Genomic DNA, 21,875 nt, shown 5'->3' with positions numbered 1-21,875 from the left:
ACTGCCAGCTACTGCTCAAAAAGATGTTCTGCGACTGTGTGACTAGGCTGTGAATCCTACAGTAGACTTCTTTGTGGGAATGTTAAAGAAGAAATGAGAAAGAAAATAAGAAAAGCCTGCCTCCCCCAAGAATTTGATGTTACTGGGAACAAAAGAAGGTAAAGAAACCTGAAGTCAAGTGTGATCTTTTTGGTTGACTGTGTTCCTGCAAAAATGTATTCAGAAGAGAATATTTGTGATAAGATGGTTTTGTGATTAGAGACCACTGTTATCTTTGATAGCTTCCACACATTTTGTACTGTTTAAAGAAAGTCTATGTGCTATTTTATCAAGCCAGCGTCATGCATGAAGAAGAGAAAAAAAGCTGCAGATGAGAGAATATATCCAGAATAAATGTAATACAGGGGTCAGATTGGGGTGGTTCAACAAGCCAGTACTTCTCCCAAGTGGATATGTTTAAGCTTCAGAATCAAAGCTTTTTATTAATAAAAAGTTACTAGCCCTTATGGTTGATGACATTCAAAATGTCAACTGGATATAAACCAGTGCAGTGACGTCTGCCTGAGACTGAAGACAGCCTGAAGAGACTGGTTACTTACCCTACAGTAAATGGTTCTTGAAGATATTGTAATCAGCATGGATCCCACTGTGCCTCAAGCATGCACGATCAGATTGTTTTGAATAGCAGTGCTCACTGGGGCTGTGCATGTACCCTGTGCCTCCCTCACACTCTTGTGTGATGGACTAACGGACGAAAAATATGCAACTCCCCCTTATTTCCCTCACAACATGAAGCCTGTATTAACAGAAGATTTTGAAAGGAAGGATGGAGTAACCAAAGTTCTGTTGAGTAAATAATCTTTCTTCCTGGAGTATGTGTCACTGTGGATTCCAATATAAGCGACTGGCAAGGCATATCCTTTCTGGATGGTAGGATAGAGAGTATAAACTGCATCAGTCCAACAGGGACTACAGTACTGCTCTCCTGAATTTGGCATCTGCAAATGGCAGCTACATCCAACGGATAATGCTTGACAAAAGTTAGTGGGTTACTCCATATCACTGTCTTGTATATTTCAGAAATTGGCTCATTTCTGAAAGAGTGAGCACAGATGTTTAGTGGGAGAGGTACATCAGCTAATTGGTATCACAGTGTGACACACTGTGTTATCCATTTAGATATTCTTTGTGATGAGCTGGACTGACCTTTGGAAATGTCCAGTGTATGCCCCTTCATCTATCCTGATGAAGTGGGGTTTTGGTGTTATGCTCTTACTAGGAGTTATAATATTAATATCTTTATGCACAGACATGATATCATTACCAATTAGTACATCTACTGGAGTGCTATCCAGTATACCAACATTTAAGCGTTCCCAGTCCAGCTCTATTGGTGCTAATTTCAAATTTTCCCAATGCAAGGAGTTTTAAATTTTGCCCTGGGAGCATATCAGAATCCATACCCATTTATCTTCCAACCAGAGAAATCTGGGCACCAGTGTCCCTCCAACCTTGGCATACCTTACTGTTCCCGTACATCTTTGATAAATGTTTTAACCAACCTCCAATAGGTCAGCTCTTACAAAATTCACTAGGATCACCTAAACCACCTCCTGGGGTCCTAAGTCAAAGGTAGATGCGTTAACCAGGGCTGAACATGGTTTTTATTTGGATTTCCCTTGCTTAGGGCAATTTCTTTTCATGTGCTCAGTGGAACAACATGAGTAACACTTCTTTGGACTGTCCTCCTGCGTTAGAGGCCTGTAATTATGATTACCAGGACGGGATGGGTTCTGGGGTGGGGCATGCTCTGACTCACCACTGCCCAGCCTTTTCCTGGGGATAAAATGGAGAACCTACTTAAACTAGGCTTCTGCTGTTCCCTCTTGCATCTGTGCTCACTGAAGAGTCTGTCTTGTACATGTGAGTCAGCAATATCAGCTGCTTCCTGTACAGTGGCAGGGGTTTTATCCCAAACTGCTGCTCTGACTTCAATACATATACTCAGGAAAAGTTCCTATATAAACAGGACAAATGACTGGCCAATCCATCCATCCTTGTCCCCATTGCCCGCTTTTTCATTAGAAAAGACGGTTACTCACCTTTGTAACTGTTCTTCGAGATGTGTTGCTCATATCCATTCCAATTAGGTGTGCGCACGCCGCGTGCATGCTCGTCGGAAGATTTTTACCCTAGCAACACTCAGTGGGTCGGCTGGGTTGCCTCCTGGAGTGGCGACGTTATGGCGCCGGATATATACCCCTGCCGGCCCATCGCCCCTTCAGTTCCTTCTTGCCGGCTACTCCGACAGAGGGGAAGGAGGACAGGTTTGGAATGGATATGAGCAACACATCTCGAAGAACAACAGTTACAAAGGTGAGTAACCGTCTTTTCTTCTTCGAGTGCTTGCTCATATCAATTCCAATTAGGTGACTCCCAAGCCTTACCTAGGCGGTGGGGTCAGACCGAGATGCCGCAGAATGTAAAACTGCTGAACCAAATGCCGCATCATCTCTGGACTGTTGCACCAATGCGTAGCGTGACGCAAAGGTGTGCACAGATGACCAGGTAGCTGCCTGACATATCTCCTGGATGGGTACGTGGGCCAAGAAGGCGGCAGATGAAGCTTGAGCCCGAGTAGAATGGGCAGTGAGTTGGCTAGTTGGAACCTGAGCCAGGTTCAGGTGATGTAAGACGTCACCCAAGATGAAATGCACTGCGAAGAGACTGGAAGATCCTTCATTTGTTCTGCCACCACCACGAAGAGTTGAGGTGTTTTTCGAAAGGGTTTTGTCCTCTCGATGTAAAAGGCGAGAGCCCTATGAACGTCCAGGGAATGCAACTGCTGTTCCCGACGTGAGGAATGTGGTTTCGGGAAGAAGACCGGGAGGAAGATGTCCTGGTTGACGTGGAAGGCAGACACCACCTTAGGGAGGAAGGTGGGGTGTGGTCGCAGCTGCACCTTGTCCTTATGAAACACCGTATATAGGGGGTCCGCTGTGAGGGCCCAAAGTTCCGACACTCGCCTTGCCGATGTAATGGCGATGAGGAAGGCTCCACAGTTCCAACGACCGTCACAGGCGGTAAGAAGGAACTGAAGGGGTGATGGCCCGGCAGGGATATATATCTGGCGCCATAACGGTGCCACTCCAGGGGGCGACCCAGCCGACCCACCGAGTGTTGCTAGGGTAAAAATCTTCTGACGAGCGTGCACGCAGCGCGCGCACACCTAACTGGAATCGATATGAGCAAGCACTCTAAGAATCACACATTCCATACACATTCTCTATGACACATCCTGTCATGCTTTTTGAGGTTCCTAAACCTTAAATGATAAACCTCAGCAGTGATCTGAAAACTTTGCAACAAAGCTTTTTATAATTCAACATATTTCAATGCCTCCTCCATGTCCACCTCATTAAACACCCGCAATGCTTTATCAGACAGCTTGGAGATCAGCGTGGATACTCCTTATTCCTCTGGAATCTTTTGCAACGCACGTATCTTTTCAAAAATGGAGAAATACTTTTCAATCTCTCTATGTATACAGGGCAAAGCTTGTCCCTCCTGGATGCCCCTGGGGGAGTATTACCCATGGGCTTTTGTAAGGCCAGTATGCTCAGGGCGTGCAGTCTCTCTTCCTTGCCTGTCTTTTGCCTTTTCTTGGCTTCAATTTCTGCCACCCTCTACGGGCACTCTCACACTCTTCTTCTGCTAGTTCCAGCTTGCAGAGCTCTATCATGGCCAACTCCAGCTCCTTTGTTGTCATGCTAGTGGTGGTATCAGGCGGATTCTTTGAGTCTTTGGACACATAAAAGTAATTCAGATGCCCTTCATGTTGCTTGTCATACACCATGAGGAGAGTTTTCAACCCATCCTTTTTTTTTTCTGCAGTGAATAAGCAACATTCTGCACACAACTCTTTTGCGTCTTGGTGTGCTTAGCATACATTTATTTGTTCATCCTGCCTTTTCTGCGGCTTTATTCCCTTTCCCGAAATAAATGAACAGAAAATAAGAAATTGTAGACTTTTCTTTGTTTCCAACCTCCATTCTTTAACCTCTCAGTAACTGGATTACAAAGCAAATGACCTTCTCCCAGGTGAGGCAGATATTTTTCAAACAAATCATGGTACTTTGCCTCTGGAGTTGAAGTAGTGCTGAGGAATATGTTTTACACAAAAACAGGACTAACTTCTTTGGATCATTGTATTTGGGAGTACCTTTTCAGGACTAAATTTGTTCTGAACTGTGGACATCCTCCCCCCAAATATCCTGTGTTTGGGTGGGCATAAAAATATTTAGACCTCTTTGGGGTCACCTAATATCTTCTGTAGAAATGGAAGAGTGGCCCAGGTTTGCCAGAGTCCTTTAGTTGGCTCCAGTATGCCCTCATTGATAGGGAGGACAATCCTGGACAGAGTTGTTGACCTTAAAATATAGGTGTGTCCACCAGTAAGAGGGATGAGACCATCACAGAATGAGCAGGATTTGAACCCTGACTGTTTAGAGCCCACTATGTTGGTGCAAAATGCTTCACCCTTCTGTTCAAGGGTGATCTCTCTCTCTTTTTTTTTTTTGGAGAGCCCAAATGAAAGAAAAAAAGCAAGAAGAGGGGCGAACATAAATTTTCTTCATGAATCTGGTCAAAAATGGATAAAATTTGAAGCTCTGTAGAAGTAGTGGGTCAGAAATTCTCTGGGTTCTGTCTTACTGTCACTGACAGTTTAGAGGGAACTGAGGGAGAATACAGACTCCTCTGCCCTTTATGCCCTCACATGGTAGCATAGAGGTGGCACAGGTGCAGACCTGAAGGACAATGCTATTCAAAAGAATCCAATCTTGAGCACATGAGAGCATGCACACATACAGTGGAATCCACACTGACACACAAGTCAAAGAAGAAGAATAGCTATGAAGGACAATGATAAGTTGGGGTTGGAATTTCAAAATTGCTCAAAACCCTCAACTAAAACTACATTTTCTAAAGAGCTCAGCTCCCAGTTAGGCAGCTAAACAAAGTGGCCAGATTTTCAGAAATGGTCTGCATCCAGCAACTCCTATCGAGAACAGTGATAGAAAAGGAAAAATAAATGTCACGTCATCACTTCCAAGAGCATTGATTTGTACATTTTTTGGGGAGAGGGGTGTTTTGGAGAAGTAGTCCTTGGGCACCTACATTTATTTATTGATTCATTTGTTTTTATCAGCCATCTACCTCAATGCCCATGCCCTTCAATCAGCAAGAAAATGCCATGCTATTCACACTTCACCTTTCATGGATTATTACATCAGAATTATAAGAACATAAGAAAGGCCGTACCGGGTCAGACCAAAGGTCCATCTAGCCCAGTATCTGTCTACCGACAGTGGCCAATGCCAGGTGCCCCTGAGGGAGTGAACCTAACAGGCAATGATCAAGTGATCTCTCTCCTGCCATCCATCTCCATCCTCTGACGAATAGAGGCTAGGGACACCATTCTTACCCATTCTTAATTGGTGGTGATTAAAGACAAAACAATACAATCTCTCCTATATACTGTCACTGGTCACGGAAAACTTTGAACTGGGGTCAAGAAAGTCAAACTGAAAAACTAAGGCCACTTTCTATGGGGGATTGGGGGTGGGGAGAGCGAAAAATTGTATTTTACCAGACTTAAATTTCTTTTTCTTCTTCTTCAACTTTGACCTTACACAGTCTTTGGATGTCTTCTCTTTATTCTTCTCTTTGTCTTTAACAGCTGAAATTAGATAAAATTGCAGTTTATTTTAGAAAAGACAGCTCACAATTAGGGACCCATTCTGCATCATATACGTTTTAACTTAGATCTATGTTACTTTATGCAACCATGGACAGCTCAGATGCAGAAAGAAAAACGAATATTCTTCTGCTGGTTGTTGCAATTTCCTATCACGATGTGCTCAAGTATTTTTCAGCAGCACTAAAGTGAGGAGTGCCAAATTAATACAAATTACAGTATTATTTATTTGTATTATAGTAGCACATAATGACGCCAACCAAGATTGCAGTTGTGCTGTACATATATAGTAAAAGAAAGTCCCTGCCCAGAAGAGCTTAGACAAGACAGACAAAGGGTAGAAAAAGAGAAGGCATTATCTCTATTTTATATGAGAGAAACACAAAGAGATTAAGTCATTTTCCCTAGGTCATACATGGCACAGCCAGAAATTTACTTTACTGTGGCCAAAGAAATGTGCACATTCTATAGTTTTCTAACCCATCTTTCTGCTCTCAACCCATCGCCTTTTTGGTCTAAATCACCTGTTATATCATATTTTAGATTGTAAGCTCTTTGAGAAAGGAACCATCACTTTATGTATGCTTGTATAATGTCTAGAACAATGGGGCCCTGACTTGGTTGACCTCTCTAGGTGCAACCATAATATAAAGGAAAGGAGAACTATATAATCTGAGTAACCCTTTGGTATATACCAATCACAACCAAATTTTTAAAAAGAGTATTTCAATTTCTGATTATTAGTAAACAAAATGATTAAGGCCAAAGAGCGTGGAGCGTGTCATATCAAATTCCATCCTACACACAAAACATGATTAGAGGACACTTTATGTTCCTCAAATGATTTAATCAATAATGCAAAACCACAAAGTGCAGGAAATAAATATTGATGCCAATAGATCCAAACACATAGATCACTAGTAACCCATCTACCATATGCCGCAAGTATCACACCTAATTTAACACACGCCACAGCAAATAAACACTCTGGTTCATCAAACTCATTTAAGCAATGATTTGACAGTTGCCATAGGAATGGGACTCTTAGCTCTGTCCCTACATAGCTGTAGCACTGTCTTTCCCCTCTCCCGGCTCCTTCAGTGTCCCCCCGCTATTCTGGGAAGGTGCAAGAGGGGGAGACATATTGAAGTTCTGTCAGCTACGAGGTCTCCTCTTCCCGCAGCTGCTCCAGACAGCTAGCCATCTATAGCTCACTGGTTGGCAAGTGTCAATCAGACTGGACTACCAGTATATGGACAGAAAATACACGTACTTCAGCCAGGCAGCCTTAGTGCGGGAAAAACAGGAGTGTGTTAAGGGAGACATGGATGGCAACACCAACTTCATACACACACACACACACACACTTATATATATATATATATATATACATACACACACACACACGCCCACCTCCTTTTCCCCCCTGCTCCCAACAAATGGTGCATTCCCACCCCATTTCCCTTCCTCCTTCAGACAGCCACTATCATGCAGGTGGCTCCAGCTGCCAATTCTTCCTCCCTAGTCAGATGGAGATGGTGAGCTCTGCCATTTATTCTTGGTGAAACTGCTTAATGTCATGATAAATTAGGGGAACAACTTTTTAAATTTTAAATGTAAAAATTTTCAACTTGCATTGGCAGACATAAAAATTTGTGGTTTGCAGGGACTGTGGGTATTTAGCAAGAGAAACCGGGGGGGGGGGGGAAGATAACCTAACCTACATTTCATAACAGTGGTTTTTTAATGTTTATATCTTAGTCCAGACACGCTCATCTGTGCTTACAATATCTTTAAAAAAACTCAGATATGTCAGGTTTCAGAGTAGCAGCCGTGTATGTCAGTGTTTTCCATTCTGAGGTTTCTAAAGAAGGCAATTGGCTAAACAACAGAGGTTTTAAAGACCTGACTAAGCTAAGTCTTGTGCAATTTAAACTTATGGAGCTGCTACCAGCACCTAGGAATTACTTATAGAGAAAGCACAACATTTTTTTTAAATGCACTTTTATGTTTAGATTAAGTTGTATAGTGTGATTACAGCGAAATCATGAATCATTTTTTGGAATCAGATGAAAACTGTCTAAGCCAGCAAAGAAGCTAACAAACTAATGGTCTGATTGATGTGGAAATCAGACAGCACTTTAGGTAAGAATCTAGGATCAGGTCTGAGAATTATCTTGCCCTGATGAAAAAGAAGTGAAAGGTGGATCAAGCCATAAGGGCATTCAACTCACTCACTCTCCTAATCAATGTGATGGCAAAAATGAAAGCTGTTTTGATAGATAAATCAAAGAAAGAACATTTAGCCAAGGGTTCAGAGGGCTATTTTACCAGCATGGCAACACCAAGTTGAGGTCCCAAGAAGGGACAGGATCGCTAATGGGGTATACACATTTGACAAACCCATCATAAATCTTTTAACCAAACAACCACCAATCAGTGACCTGCTATTAGCTATAGTATGATATGCAGAGATGGCTGCCAAATGCACTTTTAATGAGGAGTTAGATAATGTACTTAAGGAATCAGAGGCTAAGTATTCCAGAACACAAGGAATGAAAGCAAATACAGGGGAAATCAGAGCTTCCCCTCACCCACGTCTGAAATCTGGTCAACTTTAAATGATAACTTCTAGTTGACTGTTAAGAGTTAATTAGCATATGCTGCCAAAGAACACTGGTCAAGCACAGAGTGAAAGTACAATCACCCACGCCATCAGGTGAAGAGACCGTGGGTCTGGATGAAAGATCCTGTCCTCCTGCTGGGACAGGAGATCTGGGGACAGAGAAAGACGCATTAAAGACAGCTGAAGATAATTGGTAAACCACAGCTAATGTGGCCAAGCTGGGACAATGAGTATCATCCTTGCCCTATCCTGAAATTTCTTACAACCTTCTTGATCAATGGAAGGGGGCATGCAAAGTGAACATGAAGCCACTCCCACAATGTAGAAAAAAGGCATCTGACAGGGATTGACTGTCTGCCCTCTCTGGATCAGGACACTTTGTTGATCCCTGCTGTGAACAGGTCCACATCTGGTCAGCTCCTGCTAGATGGAGAATATGGTCTGAATCAACTGAATTTGGGAGCTCTCTCTGCTGAGATGATTCACAACTACATTACTTTCTCCTGCCAGGTATGGGGCTACAAGATAAATGTCACAGCAAATACACCAATCCCATAAACTTACAGCCTCTGTGCACAGGAGAACAGAGTGAGCACTCCCCTGCTTGATGATGTAATACAACGCTGATGTATTGTCCGTCATCTTCATGACCATTCCCTGAAGGTGGAAGAAACGACCCGAAGGCCAAATGAATAGCCCTAATACACTGATGTGCAGGGCTCCCTCCTGAGAAAATCAGTGCCCTAGAACTGTCAAATGATTTAGATACAGCCCCCAACCCTTGTTTGACGCATCTGAAGTTACTGTCAGGGATGGATCCAGAGGACTGGACTCTACACCCCGAGCACATTCGCCCTGACTACCATTTTAGAGAAATTATAGTACTCTGAGGCATGGTGATCAACATTTGAAGGCTGTCCCAGTTTGGTCTGTAGATCTGAGATAACCAGTGCTGCATAGGTCTCATTCTCAGATGCACGAATGTAGTGGCTGCCATAAGGCCTATGAGATCCAAAAAGAATTTCACTCTGAGTGGGACACTGCTGAATCTTTAGCATACGTTGACTCATTTTAAGAAAGCTGTCCCCTTAGAGTGACTCTGGGAGGCTGCAGGTATTTCTGACATGCTTGGCTTAATGTAAAATAAAACAAAGAAGTCCAGGGGAAGGACTGCCTCTGGAACTGGAAAGAGAAAGTAGAGGGCCTCAGTCTTACAGAGGAGTCAAGCATAGAGAACAAGCCAGCGATCTCATGCACTTTAGTTTTTTCAGTAATTAGCCCGTTTTTTCTCTGAAAAGACATTCTCTTTCAAAAAGATGAGGTTACTTATATTGTAACTGGAGGTTCTTGGAGATGTGTGGTCCCTTCTGTATTCCACTAAGAGTTACACATGCGTACCATGCGTCCAGAGCCAGAGAATTTGAAAGTAGTGTCCACTGGTCCGCACATGCGCCCTGGCTTGCCTTGTACTTCTGTATGAAGTGATAAAGGGTGGGACAGATCAACTGCATCTCCAGTTCCATCTCCACCACAAACCAGACAGATCCGGAGAAGAGGGGAAGGAGGGCAGGAAGTGGAATACAAATACAGACCACATATCTCAAAGAACTTCCAGTTACAGGTAAGTAACCTCCTCTTTGAGTAATTCCACTAAGGGTTATTAACAAGCAGTATCTAAGCCAGAGGACGGTACGGAGAACTGCCATGCCAAAGGAGTTATTCACCATCAAGTCCTCTGTAAGGCGTAGTGCAGTGCACAAAAGGTATGCACAGAATTCCACATGGCTACTCTACATATGTCCATAAGCAACACATCCTGAAGGGAGGCATTGGTCGAAGCCTGAACTCTCATAGAGCAGGGGAAGGTAGGCCTAACAGTTAGTAGCAGAGTTTAATGCAACCCAAAATCCATTTAGAGATTCTCTGGGTGGAGATGGCCTGCCCCTCAAGTCTTTCTGCTATCGCAACAAATAGTCTAGGGAATTTCCTAACTGATTTCATTCTCTGTTGGTAGAAGGCCAGAACATGTCGGACATCTAGGGAATGGAGTCAATGTTCCTCTGCAGATGAGTGCGGTTTTTGGAAAAAAACAAGTAAGTGAATGGATTGATTGATGTGAAACTGGAAGACCATCTTTGGTAAAAGTTTGGAGGTGTAGACGTAAGGAGACTACCCTTGTGGAAGAGCATGAAACATGGGTCTGCCATCACAGCTCTGAGTTCACTGACCCTTCCTGCAGAAGTGATAGCAACGGAAAGGAGGGACATGGAGCACGATGCTAGTGGTTCAAAGGGTGGTTTCGTTAGCATAGAGAGAACTAGATTCAGGACCCATTGGGATGTGATCGTTTGGACAAATGAGAAGGTTCTGATATGGCCTTTCCAAAACCTAGTGGTTAGTGGATGTGTAAAGACAAAGCAACTTTCCACTGGAGAGCGGAATGCGCTAATAGCCACCAGGTGGACTCAAAGAGTTGAGGGCAAGACCCAGTAACTTTAAGGATAGAATGTAGTCCAGGAGGAGGGGGGATCCCTGCTGATTCAAGTAAAACTCCTTTTTATGGCACCCAAGATGAGAAATGTTTGAACTTGGCTCGATAACATTACCTAGTGGAGTTCTTCCTGCTGCTGGAGAGGATGTCTTGCATGGCTGAAGAGCACCTCTGTTCTAAAGCAGAAGCCCATCCAAGTACCACACTCGGAGGTGCAATATGTGGATTAGGATGTCTGATCGCGCCATTGTACAGGGTCAGAAGATTAGGGAAGTTGCGGATGAGAATCAGTGGATGGGATGGCATGCATAGGAGACTAAGAAACCAGAATAGTCTGGGCCAGCAGAGGGCTATCAGAAAGACCATTGCTCTGTCTCGCTGGATCCTGTGCAGTATTCAAGGCAAGAAGGTGTAGCTGATTTGGTCTGACCAGGAGAGCATCGCCCTGAGAGTGGTGACTGAGGCCTTCCCTGGAGCAGTATGTGGTGCATTTGCTGTTCATTTGTGAAGCGAATAGATATCTGGTTGGAGTCCTCCACCAGGTGAAGATATCATGTACCACAGAATTGTGAAGTTCCCACTCGTGGCCAATCGCAAAATGTCTGCTGAGCGAGTCCGTGAGTACATTCTGTGTCCCCAGGAGATAGGCTGCGGACAAGAGGATCTGGTCATTGAGGCACCAATTCCAGAGATTGGGCACTTCTGAGCACAGAGCAGCCGATCTCATTCTCCCATTTGTTGATATAGAAAAAACTGTGATGTTGTCTGACATGATGAACGCAATGGGAACGAATAAATGGAAGAAAGGATTGGCATGTCTTTCTTACAGCTTGGAGTTCCAGGATATTTATGTGCATCCTGGATTCTGAGGGAGACTACTTTCCCTGTGTTATTTGATTGTCCACGTTGGCTACCCAGCCAACCAGGGACGTGTGGGGTAATGATCATCTTGTCTGGAAGGAGGGAAGGAAAGGAATTGCCATGCATATATGACATGAAATCCATTGAGTGACCATTTGGTGAGTAAACTGACTGGAGCCACATCTGAAGGCAGTGAAAGTGGAGTCTTGCAACAGGGGTCACTCTCATACATGAAGCCATAGGCCCAGGAGGGACAGGCAAGTCCTGGGTAGCATATAAGGATTGCTCACAATGTTGACACTCATTGCCTGGAACCTGTCTTTTGGTAAGTAGGTCCATGCTGTGACTGAACTGATGCTAGCCCCTATGAAGTCCAGAGACTCCATCGGGTCTAGGATCAACTTCTCAATGTTGATGCAGATTATGAGGGATAAAAGAAGGTTGAGCAACATGGAATTTGACCCTTGGGCTTCTTGCCTGGACAGCACAGCTAGAAGCCAAATCAGCGAGATATGAAAACACCAGGACCCCATAACATCTAACATAGGCTGCTATGATAGAAAACTTTGGTGAAGGCTCTGGGAGTGGTGGCTATTCTGAAGGGGAGCACCCTCTACTGGAAATGGTGGGTGCCCACTGTGAATCTCGGGAAGCATCTGTGGGCCAGATGGATATTAATATGAAAATAAGCGTCCTTCATATGCAGAGTTGAAAAATCACATGCCTTTTTCTAAGGATGGGATAATCGCTGCCAGCGTGACCATATGAAACTTGAATATGAACGAAGCAACTGAGATGTGTGAAATGAAAGGCGGGTGGAGACCAATCTTTGTTCTTGAGTATCAGGAACTAAGTTGAATAAAAAACCCCATTCACAGATATTCCAGGGGAACGTGTTCTACCACTCCTGTTGTAATAAGGAGTTCACCTCTTGGGTGAGGATACTGTCATGAGAGTGGTCTCTGAACAGGAACTGGGAGGGGGAGTCTTCGAGAAGGTAGTGTGATAAATTTGATCATGTAGCCATGGTGGATGACGTTAACCAATTTGTCCATTGTTATCACACTCCAAGCATGGGAAAGAGTGCTAAACAACCCACAAGGGGGATTGTGAGGTGGTAGGAAGAGCGGTTGGCAGCTCCTGGGGTTACCTCAGAAATACCTCTTGGCTAGAGGTTGTAGCTATTACATCGAAGCCTGCAAAGGGGGTCCCGGGAGGCGAGATCTCTAGTTTTTTGGCATTTCCTCAGGGGCTCATAAGATCTCAGAGGATAGAACTGGGGGGCCCTATAACACTGGGTGTATGGTGAGCAGTGGAATTTGAGCTTTGGGGTAGCTCTGGAATCCTTGAGGGTATGTAGCGATTCATCCATCTTTTGCTTAAAATGATGAGATTCGTCAAAAGGGATGTCTTCAATAGTATTTTGTACCTCCCTTGGGAAACCAGAGGAATGGAGCCAAGACTCCCTACGCATAACTATGTCCAAGTAAGTGCACGATGCCATGTGCCCCAACGTTTCAGGCAATTTCTTGCTGTGGTGATAAGCTGGTTTCTGATGTGTTCTATGATTGAGCCCAGGGCCCAGAAAAGGACGGTTACTCACCGTAGTAACTGTTGTTCTTCGAGATGTGTTGCTCCTATCCATTCCAGTTAGGTGTGCGCGCTGCGCGTGCACGGCTTCTCCGGAACATTTTTACCCTAGCAACTCCGGCGGGCTGGCTGGCGCCCCCTGGAGTGGCGCCGCTATGGCGCCTGTTATATACCCCAGCCGGCCCGTCCGCTCCTCAGTTCCTTCTTGCCGGCTACTCCGACAGTGGGGAAGGAGGGCGGGTCTGGAATGGATAGGAGCAACATCTCGAAGAACAACAGTTACTACAGTGAGTAACCGTCTTTTCTTCTTCGAGTGATTGCTCCTATGCATTCCAGTTAGGTGATTCCCAAGCCTTACCTAGGCGGTGGGGTCGGAGTGAGACGTGGCAGAGTGCAAGACTGCTGAGCCGAAGGCTGCATCGTCTCTAGATTGTTGCACCAACGCGTAGTGGGAAGCGAAGGTGTGGACCGAAGACCAGGTGGCCGCTCGACAGATGTCCTGGAGTGGAACATTGGCCAGGAAGGCGGCACACGAGGCCTGAGCTCTCGTGGAGTGAGCGGTGAGGTGGCATGGTGGCACGCGAGCAAGCTCGTAGCATGTCCGGATACACGCCGTGACCCAGGCGGAAATCCGCTGCAAGGAGACCGGCTCGCCTTTCATTCGCTCAGCCACCGCTACGAATAGCTGTGTCGAACGCCGGAAAGGCTTCGTCCGCTCAATATAAAAAGCAAGGGCCCTGCGGACGTCCAAGGTGTGAAGCTGCTGCTCCCGGGGAGAGGCATGCGGCTTCGGAAAGAAGACCGGGAGGAAGATCTCCTGATTAACATGGAAGGCCGAGACGACTTTCGGGAGAAAGGCCGGGTGTGGGCGAAGCTGTACCTTGTCTGCATGGAAGACGGTGTAGGGTGGACCAACCGTGAGGGCGCGAAGCTCGGACACTCGTCTCGCTGAAGTTATAGCGACGAGGAAGGCCGTCTTCCATGACAGGTAGAGGAGGGAGCACGTGGCCAAAGGCTCGAAGGGGCTTCCCATAAGCTTGGCCAGGACCAGGTTTAAATCCCAGGCCGCGGTAGGATGCCTTATGGGCGGGTACAATCGGTCCAGGCCCTTCAGGAAGCGGGATACCATCTGGTTCGTGAAGACGGAGCGACCGTCTATGGATGGGCAAAAGGCGGACACGACTGCCAGGTGTACCTTCAAAGAGGAGACCACGAGACCTTGCTCTTTCAGGTACCAGAGGTAGTCCAGGATTGTGGAAAGGGGGACTACGAAGGGATTAAGGCCGCGCTGGTGACACCAAAGGGCAAAGCGTTTCCACTTCGCAAGGTAAGTAGAGCGGGTGGAAGGCTTTCTGCTTTCAAGCAGGACTCGCTGTACTGCCTCGGAACAGACCTTCTCCGCAGGGGTCAACCACGCAGGTACCAAGCTGTGAGATGTAGGGACTGGAGGTCTGGGTGGCGAAGCCTGCCGAAGTCCTGCGTGATGAGGTCCGGCCAAGATGGTAGGGGAATGGGCTCCCGAACGGAGAGCTCGAGCAGCAGGGTGTACCAGTGCTGCCTCGGCCAGGCCGGAGCGATGAGTATTACACAGGCCCGGTCCCTCCGAAGTTTGAGCAGCACCCGGTGGATGAGCGGGAACGGAGGGAAGGCGTAAAGGAGGTGATCCGTCCAGGAGTACAGGAAGGCGTCCGACAGGGAGCCCGGAGAGTGACCCTGGTAGGAACAGAACTGGTGGCACTTCCTGTTCTCCCTGGAGGCAAACAGGTCTACCTGGGGAAAGCCCCACTGTTGGAAAATTATGTGTGTAACGTCCGGTCGAAGGGACCACTCGTGGGCGAGGAAAGACCTGCTGAGGTGGTCCGCCAGTGTGTTCTGTACCCCTGGAAGAAAGGACGCTTTCAGGTGAATCGAGTGGGCCACGCAGAAGTCCCACAGGAGCATCGCTTCCTTGCAAAGGGGAGAGGAGCGGGCTCCGCCCTGCTTGTTCACGTAGAACATCGCCGTCGTGTTGTCCGTGAATACTGACACGCAGCAGCCTTGCAGGCAGGTGCGGAAGGTGTGACACGCCAAACGGATCGCTCGCAGCTCCCGGATATTGATGTGCAGAGCGATCTCTTGGGGCGACCAGAGGCCTTGGGTGTGAAGGTCGCCGAGATGGGCTCCCCACCCCAGGGCTGAGGCATCCATGGTCAAAGTGACGGATGGGCGAGCAGGGTGGAACGGGACCCCTGCACACACTACCTCTGGGTCTAGCCACCAGGTGAGCGAGTCGAGGGTGGGCTTCGCGATCGTGACCACCATGTCGATGTGGTCGCGATGTGGACGGTACACCGACGCTAGCCAGGACTGGAACGGGCGGAGGTGGAGCCTCACGTATGCGGTGACATACGTACAGGACACCATGTGGCCCAGGAGGCGGAGGCAGGCCCGAACCGTTGTCGTGGGAAAGGTGAGGTGGTCTCGGATGATGGAGACCATTGTCTGGTGCCGAGACAGTGGGAGGCAGGCCCTGGCTAAATTGGAGTCGAGAACTGCTCCGATGAACTCCACCCGCTGCGACGGAGTTAAAGCGGACTTCTCGGTGTTGATGAGAAGACCGAGGTGCCGAAAGAGAGAGACGATCTCTCTTATCTGGTCCACTACCAGCCGTTGGGACGCTCCGCGAACCAGCCAATCGTCGAGATACGGATAAACGTGTATCCGACGCCGGCGGAGGGCTGCGGCCACCACTGCCATGCACTTGGTAAAAACTCTCGGCGCGGTGGATAGGCCGAATGGCAGGACTGCGAAACGCAGGTAGCGTCGATGGGGAGGGTAAATCGCGACATGGAAGTACGCGATTCTGAAGGCACTTATCTGAAGGCACTTATCTGATAGGGCACTTATCTGTGCGGTGAGTCTCCCCGAGGCAGCGCAGGCAGGCGTCATGCGGATCTCCTACCGGCATGTGCCGCTGGCAAGATGCACAGGGCTTGAAGCCCGGTGCTTTGGGCATGAGCCCGCACCGGTGAGGAAAAGGGAGGGGTAAACCCCCCTACTCCCTTATCTTAACTACACTAACTAAACTATAGAACTAACTAACACTAAGTGATTAACAACTATATACAAAGAAAGCTATAGAGCGCTAGGGATGTGGAGGACAGAGAGCACTCCACTGTTCCAACTGCCGTCACGGGCAGGAAGAAGGAACTGAGGAGTGGACGGGCCAGCTGGGGTATATAACAGGCGCCATAGCGGCGCCACTCCAGGGGGCGCCAGCCGGCCCGCCGGAGTTGCTAGGGTAAAAATGTTCCGGAGAAGCCGTGCACGCACGGCGCGCACACCTAACTGGAATGCATAGGAGCAATCACTCGAAGAAGAACCGGGCTTCTGGAAGAATCTCTCCTATGATTTCTAGCCTTTGGACAGAGGAGAGTGTTGATTTCTGCATGTTTATCAATATGCCTAGCTTCTGCAAGTTGACAATATTGACCGTACCTCTACCTCCACCTGGGCCCTGGTCTGATGTCTAATCAGACACCTAGGCAACTTATTCCAATGCTTAACTACCCTGACACTTAGGAAGTTTTTCCTAATGTCCAACCTAAACCACCCTTGCTGCAAGTTAAGCCCACTGCTTCTTGTCCTAGTCTCAGTGGTTAAGGAGAACTATTTTTCCCATCTCCTCCTTCTAGTAATCTTTTATGTACTTGAAAGCTGTAATGTCCCCTCTCAGTCTTCTCTTCTCCAGACTGAAAAAATTGGGTTTATTTAGTCTTCCCTCATAGATAATGTTTTCTAGATCTTTAAACATTGGAGAGATTTTAGCTGGGGGCTGTAGGTGATGGCCAGTGGTATTCTGTTATTTTCCTTGTTGGGCCTGTCCTGTATCACCATTAATTTGGGCTTGAATAGGGACTGGGAGTGGCTGGCTCACTACAAAAGCAACTTTCCCCTCTCCTGGTACTGACACGTCCTCATCAATTATTGGGAGTTGACTACATTCACCCTGATTGAATTGGCCTTGTCAACACTAGTTCTCCACTTGTAAGGTAACTCTCTTCTCCATGTGTCAGTATAATAATGCCTACATCTGTAATTTTCACTCCATGCATCTGAAGAAGTGGGTTTTTTACCCATGAAAGCTTATGCCCAAATACATTTGTTAGCCTTTAAGGTGTCACTGGACTCCTTGTTGTTTTTCTGGATACAGACTAACACGGCTACCCCCTGATATTTCTTTGAATATGATGTCTGCCTTAGATAGTTCCACAATGGAAAGAAATAACTTGAAAATGACAGTCTTTCGGAAAGCCTCCAATGTAAAAAGCTAGCATCCTACGACCATATAGAATATAAAGTGTTGCTTCTTGTTTGTTCCCATGGATGGGGTTGATACAAATAGATAATGAAACGATTATAGGTAGAAACATGGGGAGTGGTTATAGGGTAACTTTATTTTTTGAAAGTTATTCTGTATGGTGGATGTCCCATGACGGCCCCCAGTTATCCCAATCGTTGGGCGGATGTGATAGCAATGAGGAAGGCGACCTTCATGAAGAGGTAGAGAAGTGAGCATGTCACCAACTATTCAAAAGGGAGCCCCATAAGACATTGCAGCACCAGACTGAGGTCCCATGACGTATTTCCGGGTCCAGGTTACAAAAAACTCTTCAGAAAATGTTCAATGGTAGGGTGGGTAGAATGAGAACTAGTCCACTTTGTGGTGGAACTGCCATGATTGCTGCAAGGTGTACTCTGATGGAGCTCATTGCGACACCCAATTTCTTGAGTTCCAGTATGTAATCCAACATCATCAGTAAAGGAGAGGTAGTTGCTGTTGTTTGCCTATTCTGGCTACATGTATGGAATTTCTTCCACTTGTGAAGGTAGGTATGCCTTGTAGTAGACCTTCTGTTATTAATGTCTCTTATCTCCTCTGAATAAGACATTTCATTGTTTCTGAACCCTGTACAGAGCCCTGCGTGGATACAGAATTTATATCGAGGAATGCCGACATCCATGGAGTTGCAGGGCTCCAGCAACAACTAGCGAGACCAGCAAGGCCACGGCCAGCAACCAGGCCAGGAACCATAGCAGCAAAAGCAGTGGCATGTTGTGCTGCCACTTGCGGGAGCCAGCGTCCAGCCCAGGGAGCTCCTGCAGCATGGCTGCATTGCATCCAGCCCTGCCCACCGGGGCAGGCACCAGTTTCACTGGCAGCTGTCCCTGGTCACATTAGTGTGCGCAAGCAGCTCACATGCTCCCGGACAGGAGATGCAGGAAGCAAGAACATGCACTGCAGACTGCCCGGAGCTCTAGTAAGTTCATGTGTAATGTTAATTTTGATGGGGACCAGCAACCATGGATTGTGTGGTTGTGCAGGTGTGCCCCCCAAACTAGCAGCGAGGGGGGATCTGAGCGAAGGGAACTCCTGTGAAAATGTTGTGTGTTTGAGTTCACCAATGTAGAGAATTTTTTACTTGCTTAGCATCGTAGGACCTTGGCCCTCACAAATTTGGGGTATACACACACACCCCTTCCTACACCTGCCATTTTCTCTGTGCCCATCCCTCCTACATACCAGATACATTCTCCTATTCATACACTCCCATAGATCCTTGCCGTGTTCAATGCAACATCTATCCAGGAAGTACAAGCAAAGGGTCACTAGACATCAACCCGGACAATAAGGATTTCTCTTCACGTACAGCACTGCAGCTGCACTGCTGTAGCCCTTTTGTGAAGACACTACTATGCTGGCAGGAGACCTTCTGCCATCGACATAGTTAATTCACCTGCAAAAGGTGGTAGCTCTGTTGACAGGAGAAGTGCTTCTGTCGACATAGTGCTGTCTACACCAGAGGATTAGGTCAATAGAACTACATTGTTCAGGGGGTGCAGATTTTTCACACCCCAAAGCGACGTAGTTATACCTATACAAGTCTGTAGTGTAGACCTGACCTAAGACAGAGATAATGTGATCGTCCTGAGGGATGCTTTAGAATAAGAATCAGAATCTTTTAAACATTTAACACTTTATAGTTTCCCTGTCACTGTTCTTCACCACCACCAGTTGACCGCCAAACATGCTACCCCCATGGATCCTTCCTTTAGGCCACTGAACAAAAACAGGCAGTGTTAAGGTTGTGGTGTGGAAAACAAGACTGTGGTGTGGAAAATAAGACTTACTATACTTTTTTTTTTATCTTTGTGTTTTGTGTGGTTGAGTATTTGTTGTTAGTGAATTTATATTACAATGGGGCTCTGGACACTAGTCTGGAAAGGGGGCCCCATTGTGCTGGGCACTGTATATCTATGAAATAGGACAGTCCTGTCACCAAAAAGATATTTACTAGTGAGAATATTATTTCTTTAAAAAGTTATAAATCATAGGGACACAGTAAAATATTTAAGATGAGGTCGGCAATACTCACTTTAAAATGCTGCAAATAAAAAACATTAGCTCTGACTTTTTTTCCCCCTTCCTTACAAGATATAAAGGAGATCTTGATTTTTTTTTTATTTTTTTTTTAAATATATAAGAAATTCAGGATTCTTTTTTTTTTCTGGAAGACTATGGACAGCTGAAGAACTAATGGGATTATAACAGACAATATGCAAGTAAAATTTCACTGAGAAGGGATACAATTTATACACATTGCTGTTTTTAAAAATCTTTTCAACCCATCTACCTCTAATACCCGAGAAACAACTGGGAGAAATGATTCAACATCCCCATTCCCCCAACTAAGAACTGAGAAAGTTCACAATCCACAGTTCTGATACCTTCCAATTAGGTCAATGACAAGAAGACTTGACTATCTGGACTTCTCTGATTACAAAAACTATCAGCATTCACCATTTGCTTTATATTTTTTTTAAATATCATCATCATAATGGGTTAGATCAATGGTTCATCTAATCCAGTATCCTGTCTGACAGTGACCAGATATTTTTGGCAGCTGGAGGTTTAGGGACACCCAAAGCATGGGGTTGTGTCCCTGACCATCCTGGCTCATGGCCATTGATGGACCTATCCTTCATGAATTTCTTTTTTTTTTAAATCCAGTTATGCTTTTGGCCTTCACAACATACTCTGGCAATGAGTTCCACAGGTTGACTGTACGTTGCATGAAGTACTTCCTTTAGTTTGTTTTAAACCTGCTGCCTACTAATTAATTAGGTGGCTACTAGTTCTTTGTTATGTAAAAAGGTAAACAACACTACCTTGTTCACTTTCTCTGCTCATGATTTTATAGAGCTCTATTATATCCCCCTCTTAGGCCTGGTCTACACTAAGGGGGGGGGGGGGGCGAACTAAGGTACGCAAGTTCAGCTACGCAAATAGCGTAGCTGAACTCGAACTACCTTAGTTCAAAGTACTCACCTGTCCAGACACCGCGGGATCGAAGTCCACGGCTCCCCCGTCAACTCCGCCACCGCTGTTCGCGATATATCGAACTCAGAGAAGTCGAACGCTAGCCGCCGACCCAGACGGTAAGTATAGACGTACCCTTAGTCATCTCTTTTCTAAGATGACCAGCCCCCGTCTTTATAATCTCTCCTCATATGGAAGCTGTTCCATACCCCTAATCATTGTTGTTGCCCTTTTCTGTACCTATTACAATTCTAATGTATCTTTTTTTGAGATGAGTGACCAGTTCTGTATGCAGTATTCAAGGTACCATGGATTTCTATAGCGGCATGATGATATTTTCTGCCTTCATTATCTATCCTTTTCCTAATAGTTCCTAACATTGTTAGCTTTTTTGACTGCTGCTGCACAATGAATGGATATTTTCAGAGAACTCTCTACAATGACTCCAAGGTCTCTTTTGAGTGGTAACAGCTAATTTAGACCACAGGAGGGTGAGGTAATATATTTTATTGGACCAACTTCTGATGGTCAGAGGGACAAGCTTTCAAGCTATGCAGAGCTCTTCAGGTCTAGGGGCTCATCTTCACATACAGTGCTACAGCGGCGCAGCTGCACCAATGCATGCACACTCCTGTAGTGTTTTAGAGAAGATGCTACTAAGCCAATGGGAGAGCTCTCCCCTCATTATAGTTTTAATCCACCTCCATGAGATGCAGTAGCTATGTCGATGGGAGAAACAGAGTTAGGAGTTTAAGCTTCAAGGCTTGTCTTTTTCATATGTTGGGCAGGTTTCCTTTGAGGATGAGGACTGATAGGTCAGAAAGAGTGATCATTTTGTGAAACGTTAACCCACAGGTGATAGGGTGTTTGTCTTAACATTTTCATAAAGCTACACAATGAAAGAGGAACTTTCACATTGAGGGCTATACAGACTATATGTTGGGAAACTTTAACCTTTATCCATTAAATCTGACAAACCATAATTTATCATTCACATGTATTCTTGACACATTTGCTAATAACCTCAAACACCAATGTATTTGGTAAAGTGCTCTCTCACAGCTTATCTTAACTGCCTATTAGATCTTAAAATAACTGACAATTTGTGATATCACAAATGATTTCTTAGGAAAGGAACGGAGTTTCACAAGCAAATTATTAGGATTTCCAGGCAGAATTCAGCAGAGGA

At 45.9% G+C, this 21,875-nt stretch overlaps 1 protein-coding gene across 11 annotated transcripts in view; it reads right to left on the bottom strand.

The window, feature by feature from the left end:
• The window catches only part of PHF20 (PHD finger protein 20), a 167,206-nt gene that overhangs the window by 54,307 nt on the left and 91,024 nt on the right, over positions 1–21,875 (bottom strand). For all 11 annotated transcript variants that reach the window (XR_005587655.1, XM_039497710.1, XM_039497709.1 and 8 more), the window contains one exon: positions 5,651–5,740. Coding sequence is in view for 10 of the 11 variants with exons in the window: in XM_039497710.1 (XP_039353644.1) it covers positions 5,651–5,740 (90 nt within the window). In the remaining variant the exon portion in view is untranslated. The remainder of the gene's footprint in view (positions 1–5,650; positions 5,741–21,875) is intronic.

The sequence above is a fragment of the Mauremys reevesii genome, linkage group 13 (assembly GCF_016161935.1).
Source record: "Mauremys reevesii isolate NIE-2019 linkage group 13, ASM1616193v1, whole genome shotgun sequence".
Classification (NCBI taxonomy): domain Eukaryota; kingdom Metazoa; phylum Chordata; order Testudines; family Geoemydidae; genus Mauremys; species Mauremys reevesii.
Note: the sequence above shows the minus strand (reverse complement) of the source record. Positions and strands in the feature narration are given on the sequence as shown.